The sequence below is a fragment of the Porites lutea genome, chromosome 2 (genome assembly GCF_958299795.1).
Source record: "Porites lutea chromosome 2, jaPorLute2.1, whole genome shotgun sequence".
Taxonomy (NCBI): domain Eukaryota; kingdom Metazoa; phylum Cnidaria; class Anthozoa; order Scleractinia; family Poritidae; genus Porites; species Porites lutea.
Genome location: NC_133202.1, coordinates 25,835,964 through 25,857,513, shown reverse-complemented (window position 1 = coordinate 25,857,513; position 21,550 = coordinate 25,835,964). Strand labels below are relative to the sequence as shown.

The 21,550-nt window shown below is 39.1% G+C and overlaps 1 protein-coding gene across 1 annotated transcript in view; it reads right to left on the bottom strand.

Moving 5' to 3' along the window:
* Nucleotides 1-1,936: 1,936 nt before the first annotated feature.
* LOC140925914 (uncharacterized) overlaps nucleotides 1,937-21,550 on the bottom strand; it is a 23,978-nt gene continuing 4,364 nt past the window's right edge. Inside the window, exons 3-6 of the mRNA XM_073375746.1 lie at nucleotides 9,004-9,166; nucleotides 8,509-8,546; nucleotides 3,951-5,039; nucleotides 1,937-3,090 (exon numbers count right to left, since the gene is read on the bottom strand). Coding sequence (XP_073231847.1) covers nucleotides 2,884-3,090; nucleotides 3,951-5,039; nucleotides 8,509-8,546; nucleotides 9,004-9,166 — 1,497 coding nt within the window. The 3' untranslated portion in view covers nucleotides 1,937-2,883. The remainder of the gene's footprint in view (nucleotides 3,091-3,950; nucleotides 5,040-8,508; nucleotides 8,547-9,003; nucleotides 9,167-21,550) is intronic.

Genomic DNA, 21,550 nt, shown 5'->3' with positions numbered 1-21,550 from the left:
AGCGAAACACGAACAGAAAACGAAAGATTGGAAAAGGGATTTTCCTCAGATGGACGAAATATATCAGGTTGCAAGAACTAGACGATAGTCCACCCTCTCTTTCCATAAAGTAAAGTAGTGAGCATATCATATCATATCCTAACATATATCATATCATATCTCATAATATCATATCAGGGCAACCTTTGATATTTCTTTTTTTCAATTCTTAATCCGTGAGACCAGGGAATGTCACAATTTATGCTAACATAATTTATAATGCTGTCAAAGTTTTGAACCCAGGAGTCATTTCAAAAGTAGGTTGAGTTTGATCGTCCGGGTGAACGTAGTCCTGAATAGGACTGTTGTTGTTGGCAGTGACTGACGTTTCGACAACCTGTGCGGTAGTCATCTTCAGAGTCAAAGTGAGTTGTATCACGTCAGTTGATGGTATTATACTCTGGTTATTGATCTGATTGGTCAATTACGTCGTGATGTTATTGGTCGTCTGTCAGTTAAGCCGTGATGTTATTGGCTATGAAGACTCGTAATCAGTAATTGGTGCGTTTCGATCCGTCTATTGTCAGTCACAGTTAAGCAGTCGTCTATTGTTAGTCGTAGTTAGCAAAACTAACTACGAGAGAGCGACTGGAGAACTGACAACTTGACTAACATCTTTTCAAGTGGGAGAATAACATGTCATTTTCATATGTGAGGATTTCATGTTTTCGCGCGAAAGCTGACCTGGTATTTCTTTGTTGTTTACATAATATATTTATCATACCCAAAGGAAACCCAAAGGCAGTTTGTTACACTGCGCATGCGCATGGTGTATCCATTCTCGATCCCAGTGTCCCCTGCGTGCCTACGCTTGTCTCCCTGGCTCTGCCCCTGGAAGGCCGATTAGCGTTAATCCAGGATTAAAATTTTCAGTGGCACGTTTTTGTATTTTACCTTTCAAAGTATTGCTGTATCTAACTCGGAGTGAAGGCTCATCAGTATGTTGTAAGCTCCAGTTGCATGCTCGTAGACAAGAAAACTTTGCGTCAAATTTAGTCTAATCCTAGGTTACAGTTAACCATCCGAGGAGGAACCGGAACCTGGTGGGTATGCATGTGCAGCAGAGCACCTGAGTGGAGAATTTATTTTGTCGAGCAGGCTCAACATTTTCACCACTGAAAACAAGAAATGGTGACCACATATCACAATCATGTTGTGAGAGGGGGACAGTTAAAAACCGAATCATTTCAAGCCGGCTCTCACGTGTACAACACCAGGCGTCTGTTGCTTAAAACCCCCGAACAATGAAGTACACAAACTTCATTGGCAGAAATGTGATTTTAAATTTTTACAAGATCGATATTTATTTACTTTTCACAAAAACTCTCAACGATCGGCCATTCGTCCCAGCTGCGGCAGTCATATTTCACACGACTTGAAAAAAATATATATATGAAAACTTCGAACGAAAGTTATTAAGGGGCATATTTAATGCCATAAAAAACAAGTCCTTTACAAAGACGACAAAAAGGTAACTTTTTTACGATGAAATTCTTAACTATCAGGTAGAAGGAGACACCAGTTTGAATTTTTGGGACAAGTAAATTCAATGTTTGCTAGCCTGCGTAGCAAGCGTTTCCTCGCGAGGTTCGTCTAGAAAGCTGGGACAAGAGCAAAAAAAAAAAAAATGAATGACGGGGGAGGGGGAGGGGGAGGGGGAGGGGGAGGGGAAAGAAGGAACCTCTTCTCCCCTCCGCTCTAACTTTCGCGCAATAACTCGATTGGAAACGCTTGCTACGCAGGCTGAAGTTTGCTAATTCTTAAAACAAAAGCCGATTGCCTATTGTGCTATTCTTTAAAAGGTATTTTTTCGTTTTAGAAGCACTATAAATTGCTCCAAACCCTGTTCTGACGTAGAATGACTTGTTCCTCGACATTTTTAGAATATCCACTTCGCAGTTTTTGCTCAAACTCCTGCTGCATACATTTTGATGTATTGCAATGCATTTTCGACGACTTTTACTGTTGTTCGTTGCTTCCAACTCAGGAATAAGGTATTGAGATTGGACGCTACCTCGTATCAGAGCTCAGATAGAACTGTCCAGCACCTTTGTTTACGACTACAAAATGAGCACGAAGGCAGTTCTGCAAAGAATTCGCACCTCACCCAGCGGGGACGAACGACAATGATGCCTAATTACCTAAATACCTAATTACCATAAAAGATGATTGGTGATTGATATCATCTCATAAGAAGATGAAGCACGATCATCCGGGTGAACGTAGTCCTTTCATTGACTCTGAAGATGACTACTGAACACATCAGGTTTTCAAAACGTCAGTCACTATAAACAACAGTCCTATTCAGGACTACGCTCACCCAGACGATCTTGCTCCACCTAATTATAAATTGTTTTCTTACTAAATGTGCTTACTATATGTTTTTCGTACAGTATACTTAATAACAAATACCTAATTACCACGCAATACTACGAAAATTGGAAATTTACCTGTGCAGTTATTTACTACAAATATCAAACTACTACAGTTACATATAAATTGTATTCTCCACTAAAATTACCTCACCGTAATACCGTGTTTTTAAGTACTAGCTCTTTACTACAAATACCTGACTTCTACGGAAATTGCATTCCTCAATACAAGTTATCAAAATTCCTAATTGCATTTGTCACTGCAACAAGCTAAGAGCTCTGTAAGCCCTCACGTATATAGCCGCCTTTATTAGGTTATTAGAACCGGAATTACTTAAACCTAATTTATGTCATCCAGACATTCAGCAAAAAAAATTCAGTGAAAACTGTTGTTATTTTTCCTATTTTTTTCAGCAGAATGTTCTTACAAATTGCGAATTATCAATCACATTGCATACCGTTGACTAGACAGTTAAGAATTTGCATCGAATTCTTTCAGTTGATCGATTATCTCCTGCATGGTTGGTCTCGCCCCAGGCTCTCTCTGCAGGCATCGCCGAACCAGGCCACGAAACGCGCCATTTGTTACAAGGACCACTTGTTCTTCACGCCTTCGGGGATCTGGAAGTTGCCGGATGCACATTTCACAAAGAAGAACACCAAAGCTGTAAACATCAACCTAACAACAATACATCATTTGAATAAGTCAATATTTTTTCCCTGGGATGTCTGTGACATATTACGGTTAATGTCCGGGGCAGTTGAGCACTGCAGCCCAACTGAGTCAACTGAGACAAGTTCCATTGGAGACACCAGAACCAAATATGCAATGGTTTAAGAGGTTGACTAAAAACTAAGAAGCGTGGAAGAGGAAAGAATTTGAGCGCGGAAAACTGCGGTTGGCATGCGCAAGAGCTATTAGAGGGACAAGACAGGACGGGACGGGAGGAGCAAAGGGCTCTTATTTTTTAAACCTAAGCAGGATTGACATATTTGAACTAAAAAAAACTCTTGGTCGTGGGTAGTCAAATGACCTCATTGTAAAAATGCCTTAACACCGTATAACTTTGTAGGTCCAACCCCTTCTTTCCCAATTTACTAATGACAGCCGACGAAATACAAAGCACAAGAACATTATAAGTACCATCAACGCCGCCACTTCTTCCGTAGGCCCAAACGATAACAATGGCAAGAGGAAACTACGGCCGATACGTTGCAAGAAAAGAAATTTAAACTGAAGGTGGATTCGGGGATGAGCAAGGGTCACAAGAGCACGCGTTTACTCTACAGAATAACTTGGTCCGGACCATTCAAAAAAGTTGTACGGTACCGATAACTTTAGTAGAGAAAAACTAGAGTTTTTGCAAGGCCACAGGCACCTGTAGACTTGTGAAAACTCCGGTATTTCTTTACAAATGTTGTCGGAACCGAAACACTTCTATGACTGATCCGGACCAAACACTTACGCAAATATTAGCATTGCTGTACATTTGTAAATACAACAGTCTTTAAAATTCTCGAAAATTCAATAAAACTAACCTTCACTGTCTGGTTTGATGTAAGTGCTTCAGGTGCGCTGTAAATCATAGCTCCAGGAGCCACTGTCATGGTTTGCTGTATGACATTAGCAGTGCCGTAATCTGAAACTTTGCCTCTCCATTGGTCACCTTGTCGCCATAGCAACACATTAGCACTACTGACGTCACGATGAATAATGGATTCTGGTTTCTTCTGATGAAGGTAGTTCAGCGCAAGAGCAACATCTAAGGAAATGACGGCTATTTCCGTTTCGGAGAGTTGTCGCTGTTCCAACAGCGTCCGCAGACTTTTCTCCATCAGCTCGGTGACAAATAGCGGAGTTCCCTCATCTTTCGTGGCGCCGATAAACTGTAGCAAGTGGGGATGGCGGCACTCTGATGCAATATTCATTTCTCTCTCAAAAAGATGTATGTTATGAGGGGAGAGAATCAGATCATGAATTTGCTTTACTGCTACAGTACAGCCACAATACGTTCCCCCATTGACACTTCCCCATCCTCCCCTCCCTAGGCATTTCTCTGTGATTTGGATTTCGTCGCGGGGAATAACCCAGTCACGTGTTTCCTGGCTGCGTAATTGATTTATTGTTAGCTGAGCTGTTGAAAGACTTAACTGTAGTTCAGAAACTTGTTCTTGGCAATTTCTCAACTGTCTCTGAAACTCCGTTAGCTGCCTTTGAGAATTTTGCTCCTGTTCTTGAACCTCTCTAAGTTGCCGCTGCAAATTTTGTTCACGCTGCCGCGACTCCGTAAGCTGCCTTTGAGAGCTCTGTTCCCGTTCCTGAAGCTCTCTGAGTTGCCGCTGCAAATTTTGTTCACGTTGCCGCGACTCCGTGAGCTGCCTTTGAGAGCCCTGTTCCCGTTCCTGAAGCTCTCTGAGTTGCCGCTGCAAATTTTGTTCACGTTGCCGCGACTCCGTGAGCTGCCTTTGAGAGCCCTGTTCCCGTTCCTGAAGCTCTCTGAGTTGCCGCTGCAAATTATGTTCACGTTGCCGCGACCCCGTGAGCTGCCTTTGAGAGCTTTGTTCCCGTCCCTGAAGCTCTCTAAACTGTCTTTGTAAATTCTCTTCGCGTTGCTGCGCATCTCTTAACTACCTCTGGAAATCCCTCAACTGTCTTTCTAATTCTGAGGGTCGGCTTGTCGAGTTTGCTTCGCGTAGATCCTGCATTTTTTTCTGAAAGGATAATTCAAAAACGATACAAAGCAATCGAAATCACTTGAGTAAAATGGGCAAACAGACTACGTTTTACCAGGAGCATATGGTTTTACCTAAAAAAAACCTTGACTTAACAGAAAATGCACTGCATTTCTTCTCTTGAAACTGAGTGACAGCTGTGCATAAACGAAATATTGATGAATAAAATGAAATTTAGAATAGTTTCTTCCGCCCAATTGTCACTTAACATTGCTTGTTTGTAAAACGTCTTCAGCTTGCGAAGCCGAGTTACAACCCTATAGCAGCTGATTTTTGTCCCCCCCCCCCCCCCCCTCCGTCACCGCCTTTTTTGATTATTATTTTCCAGTGTTAGACAATTCGTTACTCGAGAAGGTGCGGAGAGACGAAGATTATGGCGCCAATTAACGCGAAATTTGAAAACATCTGGCCCCGGTTGTTCAAATGTTGGATAGCGCTATCCACCGGATAAATCACTATCCAATGGATAAGTATTAGGGAAACTAATTACACTATCCACTGGATAGAGATTTATCCGGTGGATAGCGCTATCCACCGGGTAAATCACTATCCAATGGATAAGTATTGGGGAAACTAATTACACTATCCACTGGATAGAGATTTATCCGGTGGATAGCGCTACCCACCGGGTAAATCACTATCCAATGGATAATTATCGGGGAAACTAATTACACTATCCCCTGGATAGAGATTTACCCGGCGGATAGCGCTATCCAGCCTTTGAACAACCGAGGCCTGAAGAAAAATGTAACATAATTACATGAACTCGTAATGTAAAAACCTTTAATGCAAAATGCCAAAACGTTTTAACGCAAATGTAACGAGTTTTGAACGCAAATTGTAACAACGTTTTATTAAACTGGAGATGTGACAATGTAAAATATAAAAACTAAATTCTTCAGCTACACGTATAAAAAAGTCAAAGTAAAAACTTAGTCACTTCTATACCGATAAAAGTTACATGCACTGAAAAGTGGCTAAGAGAAACTTTTTATGTTGCATTCCTTATTGCAAGGCACATAAGAGGTGTCTAAAAACAGACATTTATGTCCTTTTACACAGACTGAAAGAAAAACGAATCGTGAATATATATCCTATCCTGCGGTGAAGGAGGACATTTCACTTTAGGGGAGGGGTAGGTGGGCAGTTTCCCAGAGACGTATAATGATCCGATAAATCTTAGTCAAAACTTAGTAATCCGGGATTATATACCCGCTGTGTTTTGACCAGAATCTAAAGCCATGAAATGTCACGTTAACTATAAGCACAAGCATGTAGGAACCAGCGTGATATACCGTATAAAAAAAGCCGCAGTGTTTCTTAATTTTTAAGATAGAATTGTAATAGTCTGGATGGTGTAGACTAGCCCTAGCCACAAGTTGCTCAGGCAACTTTTTGGCACCTTTTGGAGCAACTTTTAGTTTTTGGGGCAACTTGATTAAATTGTAAGCAACATAAGGCAATTAAACAGTCCTATGATACTGTTTAAGCCTTGTTATATATCCTTATAAGAACATTTCAGTTCTTTAATGTTATAATTATAGATATCATTTAAGAACGTGAAAATCGAAATTTGTGCCCCATGCCCCACCCCTCAGCCACCTAACACCCACCCCTGCTTCTCAGTTAAACTGCCCGCGGTCTGGGGTCAGCCGTTCGTGCCTTTTTCATAATGATGGCAAACATTGAATTTTCAGTTAGTTTAGAGGAAGAAAATTCTAACTCGCTAACTCTGACTACTATCAGCGAAGCCAAAAAGCTGGACGCAAATCCAAGTCAGCTTGAAAACGCTGCAATAGCTAGAAAACCAAAGAGAACAAAGATATTGATCTCATGAAGGACTTTCGACTCACAGCGTTCTTTTTCACACGATACTGACTGATTTATGCGACCAATACGATTTTTTTTCCTTTATTGTAACTATTTGGTGATTAATCATAACTATAACAAAATTCTCAAATCTGATTGGTTCTCAACTGCCCTGATTTCAGCCTTAATAGGACAGTTTAATAGGACAGTACGCGTCATGCCTAAGTAATTGGATAGTACGCGCCATCAAGCGCGCGCTTAAATGGCTTTTTTTTTTCATAGCTAGCGAAAAAATCTTGGAATTTCTTGTGTTTTGATTTAAAAAGAGCCCTATATATCACAAATTTTGTTAAAATTATGATTAATTGGTAACAGAACTTCGTGTCGTCCAATTCGGTCTGTAATCATACTCGTGATTAAACAAATCGGACTCCCGCTACGCGGTCGTCCGATTTTGTTAATCACTCGTATGATTACAGACCGAATTGGACTCCACTCAGTCCTGTTACCATTACATAATAATTGTCATGTACTATTTCTCGGCAATCACGTGTACAGTAAAATCAGTTAATTAAGTACTCTTATTGCGCAGGAAAACGAAAGACATTCCACATTTTTACGTTTGAATGTCACCTGCAGCAGTTGTGTTTACAAACAGGGCAAAGAAGGAAGTAGTTTTGAATTGCATTATTGTAATTAACTAGCGGCGTTTGTCTTAAAAACGCGAAAATGGCTGTCACCTGCTCATATCATTTTGATTTTACTTAAGGAGCAACTTTTTGTAAAATTCAAGCAACTTCGGGCAACTTCGCCGCATTCCTCTGGTTATGTGCGGCGATTATTCGAGAACAGCGTCAATTGAATGTTTATTCCAGGGCAGCCTTTACATGTAATCGACTAAACACGATAAGCCTATTGAAAGAACAGGTATAGAAGGGGTAAAAAATAGTTTTTCTTAGACCCATCTCGTTTGGTAAATTTAATTGCTCGATTATTTACCCTTCCGAAAGTGTGCAAAGAAATATTCAAAGATTTTTCCATTCAAAAAAGCGCAATAATTTTTGCATCGAACGGCGGGTCTCGTGACAATCCTTAAAAAGGAGGCTTACACGCTCACCAAGTTTTCTTTTTCTTAACAGCTTTATTTGTTACATTTTGCTTTGTAACATTTCGCGCAAAAGAAGTTGTTACGTTTTGCGCTAAAAATTTGTTACACTTCGCGTTATGTAATTCCCAAATTTTGTTCAGAGAGCTGTTTTAAAATGCTTAATGTCATTAAATTTTGCGTTAATTCTATCAATTACAATATTTTGCCGCGTAACAGACACAGAAAGGCCGAAAGTAGACCAAATTTAAAAGCGTTCTGACAGAACGCGATTTTGTTTAACACCGTTTATATGAAACTCTGCTTTTATAACTGGCTCATCATTGTGTCTGAAAATTTCACTTAAAACTTTTAATAATTACAGCCCCGTTACCCTTGCACATGAACAGAGGTTTAACCATATGTCTTTAAATTCAAAAATCAAAACCTACAGACTATTCAACTTCTCACACCAACAGCTTGGGCTGCCTGTATCATTGCCTGACTACCTGTACAGGTTTAACCATATGTCTTTAAATTCAAAAATCAAAACCTACAGACTATTTAACTTTCCACACCAACAGCTTGGGCTGCCTGTATCATTGCCTGACTACCTGTACAGGTTTAACCATTATGCCTTCAAATTCAAAAACTAAAACCAAAACTAACTAGTCACACCATAAGCTTGGACTGCCTGTATCCATACATATGTACGGGTTTTATCATAATTCAAAAACCAAAACCTAACTAACTACTGACACCATAAGCTTGGGCTGCCTGTATCATTGTCTGACTGCACCTGTACGGCTTTATAACAACCAAACTAACTACTGAACTCTCGCCATAAGCTTGATCTGCCTGTATCTATACACTACATCACGTACAGCTAGAGGTTCAACCATGTGCTGTTGCACAACCAAAATTTAAAAAAGTATTGGAAATTGCATTTCATACTCTTAGTCTTACCTTTGACAGAGGCGGGCATCTTTTCGATAAAAAGCTGAAGCTCATTTGGATCAGCATCTTTCAGTTGAACAGTATGTCTATTTGAAACATACCACTTCTTTAGTTCGCTAATTGTAACTGTATCCTTGGTGACCTTCATTGTAGATTCAGGAATGATAAGAAACTGAAACAGTAAGGAAAGATAATGAAATAAATTAAGTTTTACAGTCACACCTGTATTAAGCGGTCATACTTGGGAATGACTTACTCACTGCTTAATACAGGTTGACGGGTTTGCAAACCTACGAATTAGTCATGGAAATGAAGATGGCGATAGAGCGAAATATCTATCCCACAACAAATTGACCTCAAACTGTTAGTAGCCTTCTTGTGCCAAAATAAAGGAAGTAAAAGCAGACTTGTCAAGTCTCACGACTTTGTCATGAGTCTCACGATTTTAGGACCTGTCTCACACTCTCACTAGTTGGCAACTGATATTTCTCACGCTTTCTCGAAAAGTCAAACTCCAAACAATTTTGGAACTGTAGGGTCGTTTCTAAGTTAGATATCAATAGATAGCCAGCTCAACTCAAAGAAAACGGTAATAGAAGGTAATCAAACGCGACTATTCTTTTAGCCTACCGCGCAACTTGCCGTTGCCACCAAATATGGAGACTTACTGTTTCTCTTGTTTCAAGATGGCGCCAACAAAACACACAAATTACAAAAACTAAATCGTAAAATTGATCATGATGTTTACTGTTCCAACTTTAAAGTGATATGGTGATTTCCAAAACCCATAATCTCCACTGAACGTCCTTCCACTAGGACATTTGGGACACCTCACGACTTTTTAGCCATTTCTCACTACTTTTCCCAGCTCTAGGTTCAGAATCTCACATTTTTTGGTAAGTCTGTAAAAGACCACTAAACGCCCTACACAGTGTATCCTTTTGCACTAGTATTCCACATCTTGTCTAAGGGACAGTTTAATGAAGGGAAAGACAATAACAAATTACTCATTGGGACCTCGAAAACAGGTGACCACGTCTGCTCAATAGAGGTAACTACTAAATACAGATCAGTTTTTACAATAATCAAGGGAAGCTACTTCCAGGACTTTGGTGATCGCTTAATACAGGTTTGAATGGGTTAATTATAGAGGCAGTTACAGTAAACATCCGCTAATAAGAACCTTTGGATTAAGAACCTCTTGGCAGACAATTGCCACTAAATACCCAGAAATACAAGAACCTGTTTAGCCAAGCAAAATCAAGCAGGTTCTTATATGTGCGTTACAGTTAAATTATGACAAACAACTTAACAAAGGAGTGTAACTTTGAGTTGTAAATGTAAATACACAAAAACATACTGTACTATAAAACTATATAAAAATTCGGTAATCAGTTTTGTTAGGGTTATAATAACACAATTGTGAATAAATAAAAAGCTTATTTATTTTTCTGGTAATCGACAATCTATTATTTCCCTCATAAAAATTAACAACCTACTTAGCCTGAATTGCCGATAAGGTACCCCAAATTACAAGAACTTATTTATTTGCCAGACTTCAGAAAAGAAGATTCTCATTTCTGCTGCGGGTGTTTACTGTACCGCAAAATAACAACTGAATACAACTACACCGTCTATTTAACCGAGATTTCACTAGTACCATTATAAACCGGTGCACCATCAGTTACAGCAAAATTTGTTCAATACGTTCAGCTCAAAATCATTTGTCATAACAGTAGCCTTGCAGCTCTTCAGAACCTTTAATTTATTTGAATTGCCATATGTTGCAGCTCTTTTGTCTCGGGCTAGGGTCCTATGGTTACTTTGTTTGTTCATTGTTTTCCCAGCCAATTCCTATGAGGTTGCCCAGTATACACTAGACCATGTGGTCCCTGGCTCGTCCCCAGACCTTTAGGAAGGGGGCAACACCACATCTCCCTTAATTCCCTACCATGAGCAAACCAGGCAACATCTTCTCTTCCCCACAGTAATGAAAGATTACAATTTGAACAAAGGGGAATAATGAGTGTAAGAAAACTAGCTTAAGATGATAAATATTTTTATGAAAGACACACAGAAAAAATCATTATCGGACTGACTTAATAATACCTGAAGAATAACTTTATAACGTGGGGTAAATTTCACTTGACAATAGCGGCCATTGTCGCATCATTTCAGGTTTCATGCAATACTATTTGGTGTGAATTTTAACTTGTACAGTGTACAAGAAATGAAGCATAAAAAAGTCTTATTAAAGATATTCATAATAATGCCGATCAAGAAAGTCAACAGGCTCACAGTGCAAAGCACAACGGCGACGACAAGGAGAACGTCAAAAAGGCAATAGGTTGAAATGAATAGGCAAAGCAACAACTCTGCATGTGCATCACGCTTTTTTGTACATTTTTTTACCATCGCTGCATGACTACGACAGGAAAATGCCAAATTTTACGTTTTATGGAGGACGTAAAGAAGCAACGGCTAAATTATCTTTCTCTGCCTCAGGGATGTAGCCAGGGTGTGGTTTGTAGCCACGTTTTAACAAATCCAGACAGATAATAGGCCAAAACGCGCGAATATGAAGAATCAACATGCGATAAATCTTTTCCAGTGCTAGATTCGTTACTTACTCCATTTGCAGGACCGAACATCTGCGGTGGACCATGTTCTTGTTCGTAACTAAAAGAGAGTAATTTATGCTAGGTGGAACTTTATTAATCTATGCAGCTATTTTGTAGGCTTGTCCCTCCCCCCACCGCTTACTGCTGATCCGAAAAAAAAAATGTCACTTTTAGTAAAACACGGCCAGGATATCGACATGCCAAACTGGTAAGTACTCTGGGTTTGACACAGTGTCACCCCCCCCCCCCCCCCCCTCTGCCGCTTCCCTTCCAAAATCCTAGCTACGCCCCTGTTCCTGAACTTGAATATGATTCTTAGGAATTCAACTCAAAAACTCAAAAAAGGCTTTGCTTACATTTGACAAAGTAAATGAGTTGGAGAAATGAGTTGGAGTAATCGCGATAGAGACTGCAAGAATGGAAATTTACTTTTTAAGCGACGTTTTCGTGGCCGTCACCGTCGTGGTATTTTAACTCCCTATTGTTTTATCTATTTTGTTTTTATTTTCTATTTTTATATAATTTAATTTACATTTTTTAATAGGTAACACCTGTACAGAAATGGTAATTTACTGAATAAATTTGTGTATTTCATTGATTTATGTGAGATAGTTCAGTTTGTGAAAGCTTCCATTTTTTGATGAGTGTGCACTTAAAGATATCAGCCCTCTTTGAGGTCAGTGACTTTTTGAGTGCTGAGGTGTTCCCTGCGGTAATGGACGTTGAAATACACCCAGGTTTCTGGACCCAGAAAAAGACTCCCTTTCCTCTGAGTAGAGGTCACTTGTCCCTTCAATAGAGTTAATAGATACAAAGATTATGTGCACATTTTCTGGGACCAAATTTTGTGTCCCCTGAATGGAGGTGTCGCAAAGGAAAGGATGATCAATTACACTATTTGCTCAATTTTAAAAACCAACATGGATGAGGTTGTCAGCATATAATATATACTGGATGGGGCAATGGCTCAACATAATTTTGATTCTTTTTTAAGTCCAATATACAATTTTTTGAAACCTACTAAATTTTTCTAAGTTAAATTAATATCAAAGTGCAAGGAACACACTCGGGCTGGTGGCACTTTGAGATTTAAAGAGATATCTTGTTTTTGATAGGCAACTAACTGTCCTCGTGAACATGGCTCGTGTTTGGCTGATTGTCATTGGGTGCAGGACTCTGGTTGAGTTTATTGCACTTTACAACAATACTGTACCATAAACAAGCTAGCCAGCACAGCAGACAATTTTAACCTTCTTTAAACCAACTATGTCTATACTATACATCATATGTTGGCCAACAGCACTGCAGGCTATAAACAAGCCAGATGATATAAAAAGCAGGACTATATGTCAGCTCTAGTTCACCACTTCCCCTAGCTACTTGCAATAAACACACGAATATGATCAAAGAAAGTCCTTTGCAATCTCTTCTGACTCTAAATCTTATAAATGTAACCTCTATAAGCGTGTTTAAAAAATGAAACTCTTTTTTTTGAAAAATAAAAGTAAAGTCAAAGTATATCAATATCCCAAAGGTGTCCCCTATCCCAGTACAAACCCCGCCTAACAGGGCTTAGCTCCACGGAACAAACAGGGCAAGGCAACTATGAGAATGATATGAACTGAAACTAAAATTAAAGTACCTATAAATGAAATAGCAAAAATAACATGGGCTGCTTACTTTGGGGACCTCAAAAACTAGTATTTCAGATCCCAATAACTAAAAGAGTTGATTTTCATACTGGTACCGTATAATGAAACAGGACTTTACAGTATACACATGACCTACAATCATACCCAAATTTTGAAAAAAGAGAAATCACAAAGTCATACAGTGGCTTAGAGAGAGATAATAGCAAGCCAAGAAGAGGAAGTTTCTTGAACTACTTTTGAACAAGCAGTATACATACAGTTTGTTTTTGCAAAACTGCTATTTCAACTTCAACCTTAGAAACCCAAGGAAAGCTTACACAGTATCAGAACCACAGGAAGAAAAACAATCAAAAAATCTTACTTCCTGTGGACCAGCCTTTGGCAGATTTAGATCTGGAAAAACAACACGGAAAGGTAATTCAACGAATAGCAGGAGCAAAAAAATAAACCATTAGAAAAAGGGATGGAAACACCATCCTCATTTGTCATCGATATACTGCTTAGCATAAGCAACTGTTATTACTGCAGGGAAATACACAAAGAAGGCTATCAGTCAAGTCCCTGACAACAAAAATTATTAGTTCCTTCCCATCAGGGCTTCTGATATTTCGCGGAAAAAAAAGCAAAATTTCGCGGGATTTTCAGGGGCAAATTCGCGGAAAAATCGACTGATTTCGCGGGATTTTCGCGGGAAAAAAGTCAAAATTCGCTGAACAATCGGCCGATTTCGCGGGTTTTTCGCGGGAGAAAAGTCAAAGTTCGCAGAAAAATCGGCCGATTACGCGGAAAAAAGTCAAATTTCGAAGGATATTCAGAGGCAAATTCTTAGAAAAATCGGCCGATTTCACCGGAAATTTCGGGGGGAAACTTCGCCAAGAAACAATCAGTAAAAAACAGCCGATTTCGCTGGATTTTTTTTGGCAAATTTCGCTAAAATCGATCAATTTTTCGTCGATATGACCAGCGTTGTTTAACGTTTTTTTAACAGGGATAATCATTTGCTCTTGCAACAACAGTTCGCTCGAGGAATGAGCGAATGCTAAAGCTTATTAACATTATGGTTAGTGCCCAGTTTTTCGCAACGTTCATCTAAAAACTTACTCGCTGCAGTGACGAAGTTTCAAGATAAATTTGGACGTTTGGGGTGAATAAAAGAGGTCTAATAGCCAAGATAAGTATTAAATATGTTTTGCCGACATGTATTTGGAAATATTTCTGGCCGATTTCGCGGTATTTCGCGTTTTGTTGGAATTTCGCGGGATTTCGCGGAAATACCTGAATTTCGCGGGTCCGCGACCACGCGAAATATCAGAAGCCCTGTCCCATGTACCTCCCAACCTAGATCTCTCCATGTGGTCCATCTCCACAAACCTGAGTTATTTTTTCTGTCTCCTCTGGGCTACTGGGTTAGTGGGGTTTAACTGGAATCTTTTGCATAATTTATTCTATTTTGATAATGGCATGCAATAAATACAGAGGGTGCAAAGAAAATCATTTTTACAGCTTGCTATTCGGGCAAGCTGAAGCTAGCATTTATTAGCCCAGACGTCATTTTTTTTTAACTTTTTGACTAGCAGAATTGATTTCACAGTTCTTCTGTTTTTAACTTGCCCGACGAGCAAGTTAAAAACAGAATTCACTAGCCCGATAGCAAAATCCACTAGCCCCGGGCTATCGGACACTACTTTCTTTGCACGCTGCATACATGTACATTTTTCGTAACCAGTGAACATTGACAACCAAGAGGATTAGTACAGTGAAGTTTACGTTTATGCTGTACGTTGGAATTGATTTTTGGTCTCTTAATAGGTGGTTTTCATGCAATCTCGGGAGACACAAATAACAATGGTGAAATGAACAAATGCTGGTGGACAAACAAAGCGAGCTAATGAGCGATCTTTTGTTTACCGTCCACCAGCATGGCGGCGATGACGTAACGTGAAAACCACCTATAAGTTATCAAAAATGAACAAATCTCTCATCAACTCATCTTACCAGCATCTGCCAAGGGTGGATCCAGAAAATTCAGAAAAGGGTGGCTGGGACACTTGCCCACTTGCCAGCTATATAGAAAACGTTTTATTGTTCTGAGAATTCTATAAAAATAATACAAAACAATTTCAAGGAAAAAAGGCCCCATTTGGCCCACCCCTAAATCTGCCCTTACTGTTGCTTAATGTCACAGCTCCTTTGTTACTGAGAAGAAGCTGACAGGTGCCTCAATCACGGTGAGGTGAAAATTAAAACTCATTGCCCTTTGAGCCAACTGTTGCTGAAGTTTAGTAGCCACAGTAAAGCATTCATGCTGGTCAACCAACCCCAGTCCCCTTTTGTGTAGCATTTCAGATTACTCTCTATCTTGGCGAATGCTGCTTACTCACTGGACACCCCATGAGTTGCCTCACTAGCCCTGGGCTATCAGATATATAGCCCTTTGTTGCCCTGTCAATGGTGTGCCAAAATGGTGACAGATTATAGTGCTGAAAAAATTGTTTTGATGAATTTGTATACTTTAAAATAGTTTAAAATTGTTTTGATGAATTTTTTTTATTTTAAAAACTACGAAATCAGTAGATTCAATGAAAAAAATATATCTTTATATGCCATTGGCCAACTTAATCCATAAGGTTAAGTCACAACAATTATTCAAAAACATCTATAAGAGAAACTTGAATGTTAAATATGTCTGCTACTCAGCTTTTGAAGCATCATATACAATTCTTTCTAACTTTCTAAACTTGTTGTAAATCTTTATACCATAAATTTTCAATTGGTCTATTAAAATCTTATTCTAGAAAAATCACATAAATTGACAAGAATAAACTTTTGTGGAACTGGATGGATTATGTACGCTGTACCCTCCTAAATGCAAATTCCTGACTCCCTTTAAATGACAAAAAAGAAAATAATATTTTCAGCAACATGTTCAAGATGCAACAGTGATTCAAGCTGAAAATAATAATATTAGCCTCACTGAGTTTTCAAATGTCACCGGACATTTTATGGAGGACGTAAACACACCACAAATGGATTTCTGTTTCTCCTACTAAACCACAGTCGAACCTCTCGGTACAGACACTTCTCTAATACAGACACCTCTATATATTTCGGACAGTTTCCAATGTCCCGACAAAATTCTCACACATTTTCTTTAAAAAAGAACCTCTATAATATGGACTCTCTCTAATGCGGACAACGGACACTAAGTCTTGTCACTAGAGAGTAAATTCGTATAAACTTAACCTCTTTATTATGGACGCTGTAGTGATCAGGTGAATTCGAATCCCGATCAAGTGAATTTGCACATGGTAAATCCCATCTAGTCTGGCTGATGAGCTATGCAAGGTGACCTCAAAAGCCCAGTTGCTGTATACCAAACAATTAATTTGCAAAAGGTGTACAGAGGAACATGTTAACCAACTTTTTGAAGGCTTCAATAACTACGGATAGCATGAAGATCGTTTCTATTACATTTTGTACTCTAGTAACTGTTTACTGCACTTGCAAAAAAACAAAAGACACTTTCAGAATTGTGCTTTACATTACAACTTTTTACATACAGCATTGCGCTTTAGCTTGTTTCATCTTAAAACAGTGATTTGCCTACGACTGTACGTATGTAGCTGATATGTACAATTTTTTATGCTACTTAAAAAAGTGTCTTTGTACTGTGAATTAATAAACTTAAATGCAGTTTAAAGACGATTGTAAGCCTGGTTTTAGCTCCAACACTTAAAACTGTAAGTGGATTTATAAAAGTGACGTCATCGTGGTGACCTCTTTTATATATATATATATATTCTAATACGGACACTTCGCTCTGTCCCTTCAGTGTCCGTATTAGAGAGGTTTGACTGTAATGGTTCATTTCCAAGAAATCAATTTCTGACATTTAAAGCAACTGAGTTGAAATACCATAAAATTCTGAAAATAAGCCCCGGGGCTTACATTTTTCAAAGGCCCTTTTTGAGGGGATTATTTTTGGAGCGGCTTATATTTGGAGGGGCTTAATTATCTACAGAGGGAAATTTGTGTTTCAAAATCGATTGGGCTAGCCATATGGTTGGAAGTAAATTTACCGTTTTTGCTTTGTTTTACTTAGTATTTGACGGCAATTTTCTAAGTACAAGCCCCCAAGGGGCTTATTATTTGGAGGGGTGATTTAATGGAGGGTTTTTTGCGTTACAGGAGGGGCTTATACATGGAGGCATGCAGAATTTTACGGTAATATTGCAAAAAAAGTTTAAAAAATGCGAAGACTTCTTAACACTACATATGTACTACTTTTACCACAAAAATATATTAAAAGCAAGGGTTATTTGTTGCCTGACTCACAACTTACAGTTGACTGTGATATAAGTAAACTGTAATGTGTAGTTCCAGAAACCATCAATAATATTCCCCCCCCCCACCCCTATGGAGGGTACTTTTACTTTAGACCACCCACACCCCTATACTTTCCATTCCAGGGGGTGCTTGTCATACATCCCATGCCACAGAATTTTCTGTTATCTAACTTGGTTGGGACCCCCCTGAAGAGAATATTTTCATAAAAAATGCTGTTGCACTATACTTTTATGGAGAAGATAATTGTATGTTTTCTGGGATAAAGAGAGGAAAAATCTTTTTATTCATCTTAAAACAGTGTCTAATGTTCTCAGTTTTGCCTTGCATGTACAGGTCTTTCTTTAAAATTATTAACAGTGAGTAGAGGTGTATGTCACTAACAACCAAGGAGGCAATACCTTACGAGACACAACCGTTCTGGATTGATGTTTTATATTTATACAAAAATAAAACAAGCCAAAAGGACCCTTAATGATATTTTTGTCCTTTAAACAATACTAAATTCCCCACATGGAGTAATATTTTCATGTTGATCACACAAGGAGGAATTGCGTTATGGCGTATCAAAACTTAGTATTCTAACAAAATCACCAAGGTACACAAAATCACGTAATTTTTAAGAAAAAACAACATCACATGTTTTTCAATGAAAAAGAAGTGTTGTCATGTTAGAATGTTGTCTCCAAATAAATCTTTCAGCAAAGATAACTTGGATCGAGTCATTGACATGAAGCAGTATAATTATCCTTTGATACATCATGATACATATATATGCTACCACTGAAGCGCCACGAGGCAAATCCACAGAGTTGTTTCAAGCTGTTGTGCAACATAATGTGAGACTAAATGGCAAGCTCCTGGGAGAAGAGCCTAGAAATATGGTCCAGCAACTATTAGAGAGGCCCAGCAGTGTCTGAAGTTCTTGGCCTACTACGCTTTAACACAGCAGCATTTTGAGGCTGGTTAAGCACGAGCAACAGGAGGGGGGTGAATAGGGGTATGCAAATCCGCCGATCCGTGGTATTTTTAGGCCCGATCCGTCGATCCGACTTAATTTTTGTTCAAATCCGAATCCGCGTTACTTTAAAAATTTTTCCTGGTATATAGAAAGTAGCGTTGTAGCATGAAAAATGAATTACTTAATATAGTTGTTCTGTAATCGCAACAGATGCGGGACTTCATGTTTAAGAAGTTTTCGTTCAAGTTTCAAAACGTTAAGCATTAAGGACAAAGCTTATAATGTTTCTTCCAACAATACAGATTTGACTAATCAAAAAGTCTGCAAGCTTGAAAAATGGAAGTATCTGGTATTGCGTAAAAGATTTTTCAATAAATTTGCTTACTGACATCACTTTGGACATGCTTCTAGTCGAGCCACAAAATTCGGAAAAGGCAGAACTCAACTTCATAGTAATTTGCTTACCAGTAAGTATTTTCCATGGTTCATCTTGGAAGTCTTGAGACCATAATCTTTTTCACTTGGCAACAGACGGATAAAAGGGTTAGCCACGGTAAACTGCATTTGTTTTCCGGTGCAAATACAGAGTTTCATTTACTCGTAGTTTGTTTTGTACTCAATGATCGTCAATTTTAGCATTAAATATAAGGAGCAAAATCCAGTTTATCATTTCACCGATCAATTTGTAAATTTGATTTTTTTATAGTTCATGAGTCGCTGTCAATCCTAACATTAAATGTGAGGGCCCAAAAATCCAGTATAACAGTCCAGCGGATGTGATTACGGCAAATAACTCTCATCTTACGAAATGAATGTGGGAGGCGCTGTGAGCTAATGGTTAGTGCCCTGGACTCTGGATCGGACGGTCCGAGTTCGAGCCCTGGCCGGGGCACTGCGTTGTCTTCTTGGGCAAGACACTTTACTCTCACAGTGCCTCTCTCCACCCAGGTGTATAAATGGGTACCGGCGAAATAATGCTGGGGGTAACCCTGCGATGGACTAGCATCCCATCCAGGGGGAAGTAGAAATATTCCAAGCTGCTTAATGCTACGGAAACCAGGATAAGCTCCAGCAGTATGGGCCACTTGGCTTGAAGCTTTACCTTTTACGAAATGAGTCTGTGGTTTATTCGAACTTGTCTCCCAAAGCGAGTGGAAACTCCAAACAAGAAAGGTTGATGTCCTGTCGGTAAAACAACTAATTTGACGATTTTCAAGAAGATATTTGTCTCTTTGTCTGTAAAATGGAGCTGCCGTTAGTGGGAAAACGAATTTGTATGAAAACTAAAAGTAAGACTTCTCGCTTCTCAGTGAACCGATGCCCTTCAATTAGTTAACTGTTTTACCAGTATCTTTAGTTTGTAAATCATAGAAATTTCAGAATGTCAACTTTCCTCAAATTATAGAGCATCAAACTCCCGACTTTTACCATACATTTATTGTAAATTTTGCCGTGTTTGCCCTCAACCAATATGGCGACAGAAACTGTGAATAGGTCTATTAAGTTAACGATCAAGACAAGCAAACTAGCTGAAATAGCTTCGAAGAACATAATGTATATCAGTTCATGTATAACCAAATATAAAACTTACCGAACGTGCTCGCGTAGCCGTTCACCACACTTCCCCAATGACTGGAATCGACGCAGCATCGACACCTATTTTTTTGAATAAAGTAATCGCCTTTAGCACCTTCGTGGTAAAAGGCTACACACTCGATAGTTCTAGTTTCCAATTTGCAATTTAGACAATTTACACGAACGCATTCACAGATCTTGTCAGGTCACTTAGCATTACCGCCATTCGGAACCAGTCACCATGCAGGAACCATGCACAAGGTTGCCTGACGTCATTTCCGTCACGCTGTCTATACTAGAATACATGTATATGCGTCGGGTCACGAGAAAGTCTCTTCCGGAAACCTCGGAAGTGGAACGTTAGCCGACAAAACACCAGCACATTAACCAAGGCCGACCGAAAATTGAGGATCCGATCCACAATCCGAACTTCTAGACTGACAGAATCCGGAAACCGGGCCAAAACTTTCAGCTTACCCGCGATCCACGGTATTTTTCAAATCCGCGAATCCGCTCGATTTATCGCCGAAATCCACAATCCGTGAGCTTTTTAAGGCCAAATACGCCGATCCGCGGACCTATTCACCCCCCTCCAACAGGACGCCATCTTCAAACTGAAGACCGATCTAGTGGTAAGAAGAGTTTTAAGACAACCATATTCTGAAGAAAGTGCCATATTTCAGTGGTCAAATAAGTTGTAGACTGTCCTTACATTTTCTTTGTGTTTTCCTGTTGAATGCTTTTCAAAACATCCACAAAAACATCGCAATATTCTTAACACAACAACCCTTAATTTTTTGTATTCATTTTTTTCTTAGAAATCACTTGATTTTGCATACCTTTGTGATTTCGTTACCATGTTTGGATATACTGTAATGCAAGTCCTCCTTGCGCGATCAACATGAAAACATTTTCCCATGTGTGGAATTTGATAAAGTTCAAAAGAGAAAAATATAATTGAGGTTCCTTGGCTTGTTTTATTTTTGATAATATAACATCAATCCAGAACAGTTTTGTCCAGTGTACTATGAGAGCATCTATGAAAGAACCAGTAAGTTAAGAACAAGTTAGAAGAAGGCTAATAGAACATGACCATAACACAGTGAATACCACAATTATATTGTGAAATATAAAGCAACTAGAACCACTATGTGGAACTTACCGGGGCCCAGTAGGACACGGGATTGCATAGATATAGTTTACCTCTCGCACCCCTTGCCCCTCCTCTGTGGAGGCTAATGCTTAGTCTGAATTAACTCATGCGGAAGAAAAACAACAAAATGCATGAGAAAGGAGGATGTTGTTGTAAGTTTGTTCAGTGTTTTGACAGCTAACAGTCTGTGTTGTAGTAGTGTTTTTACACTGTGATGTCAATAAGTGTGATCTGTATAAGGTTTTTATTT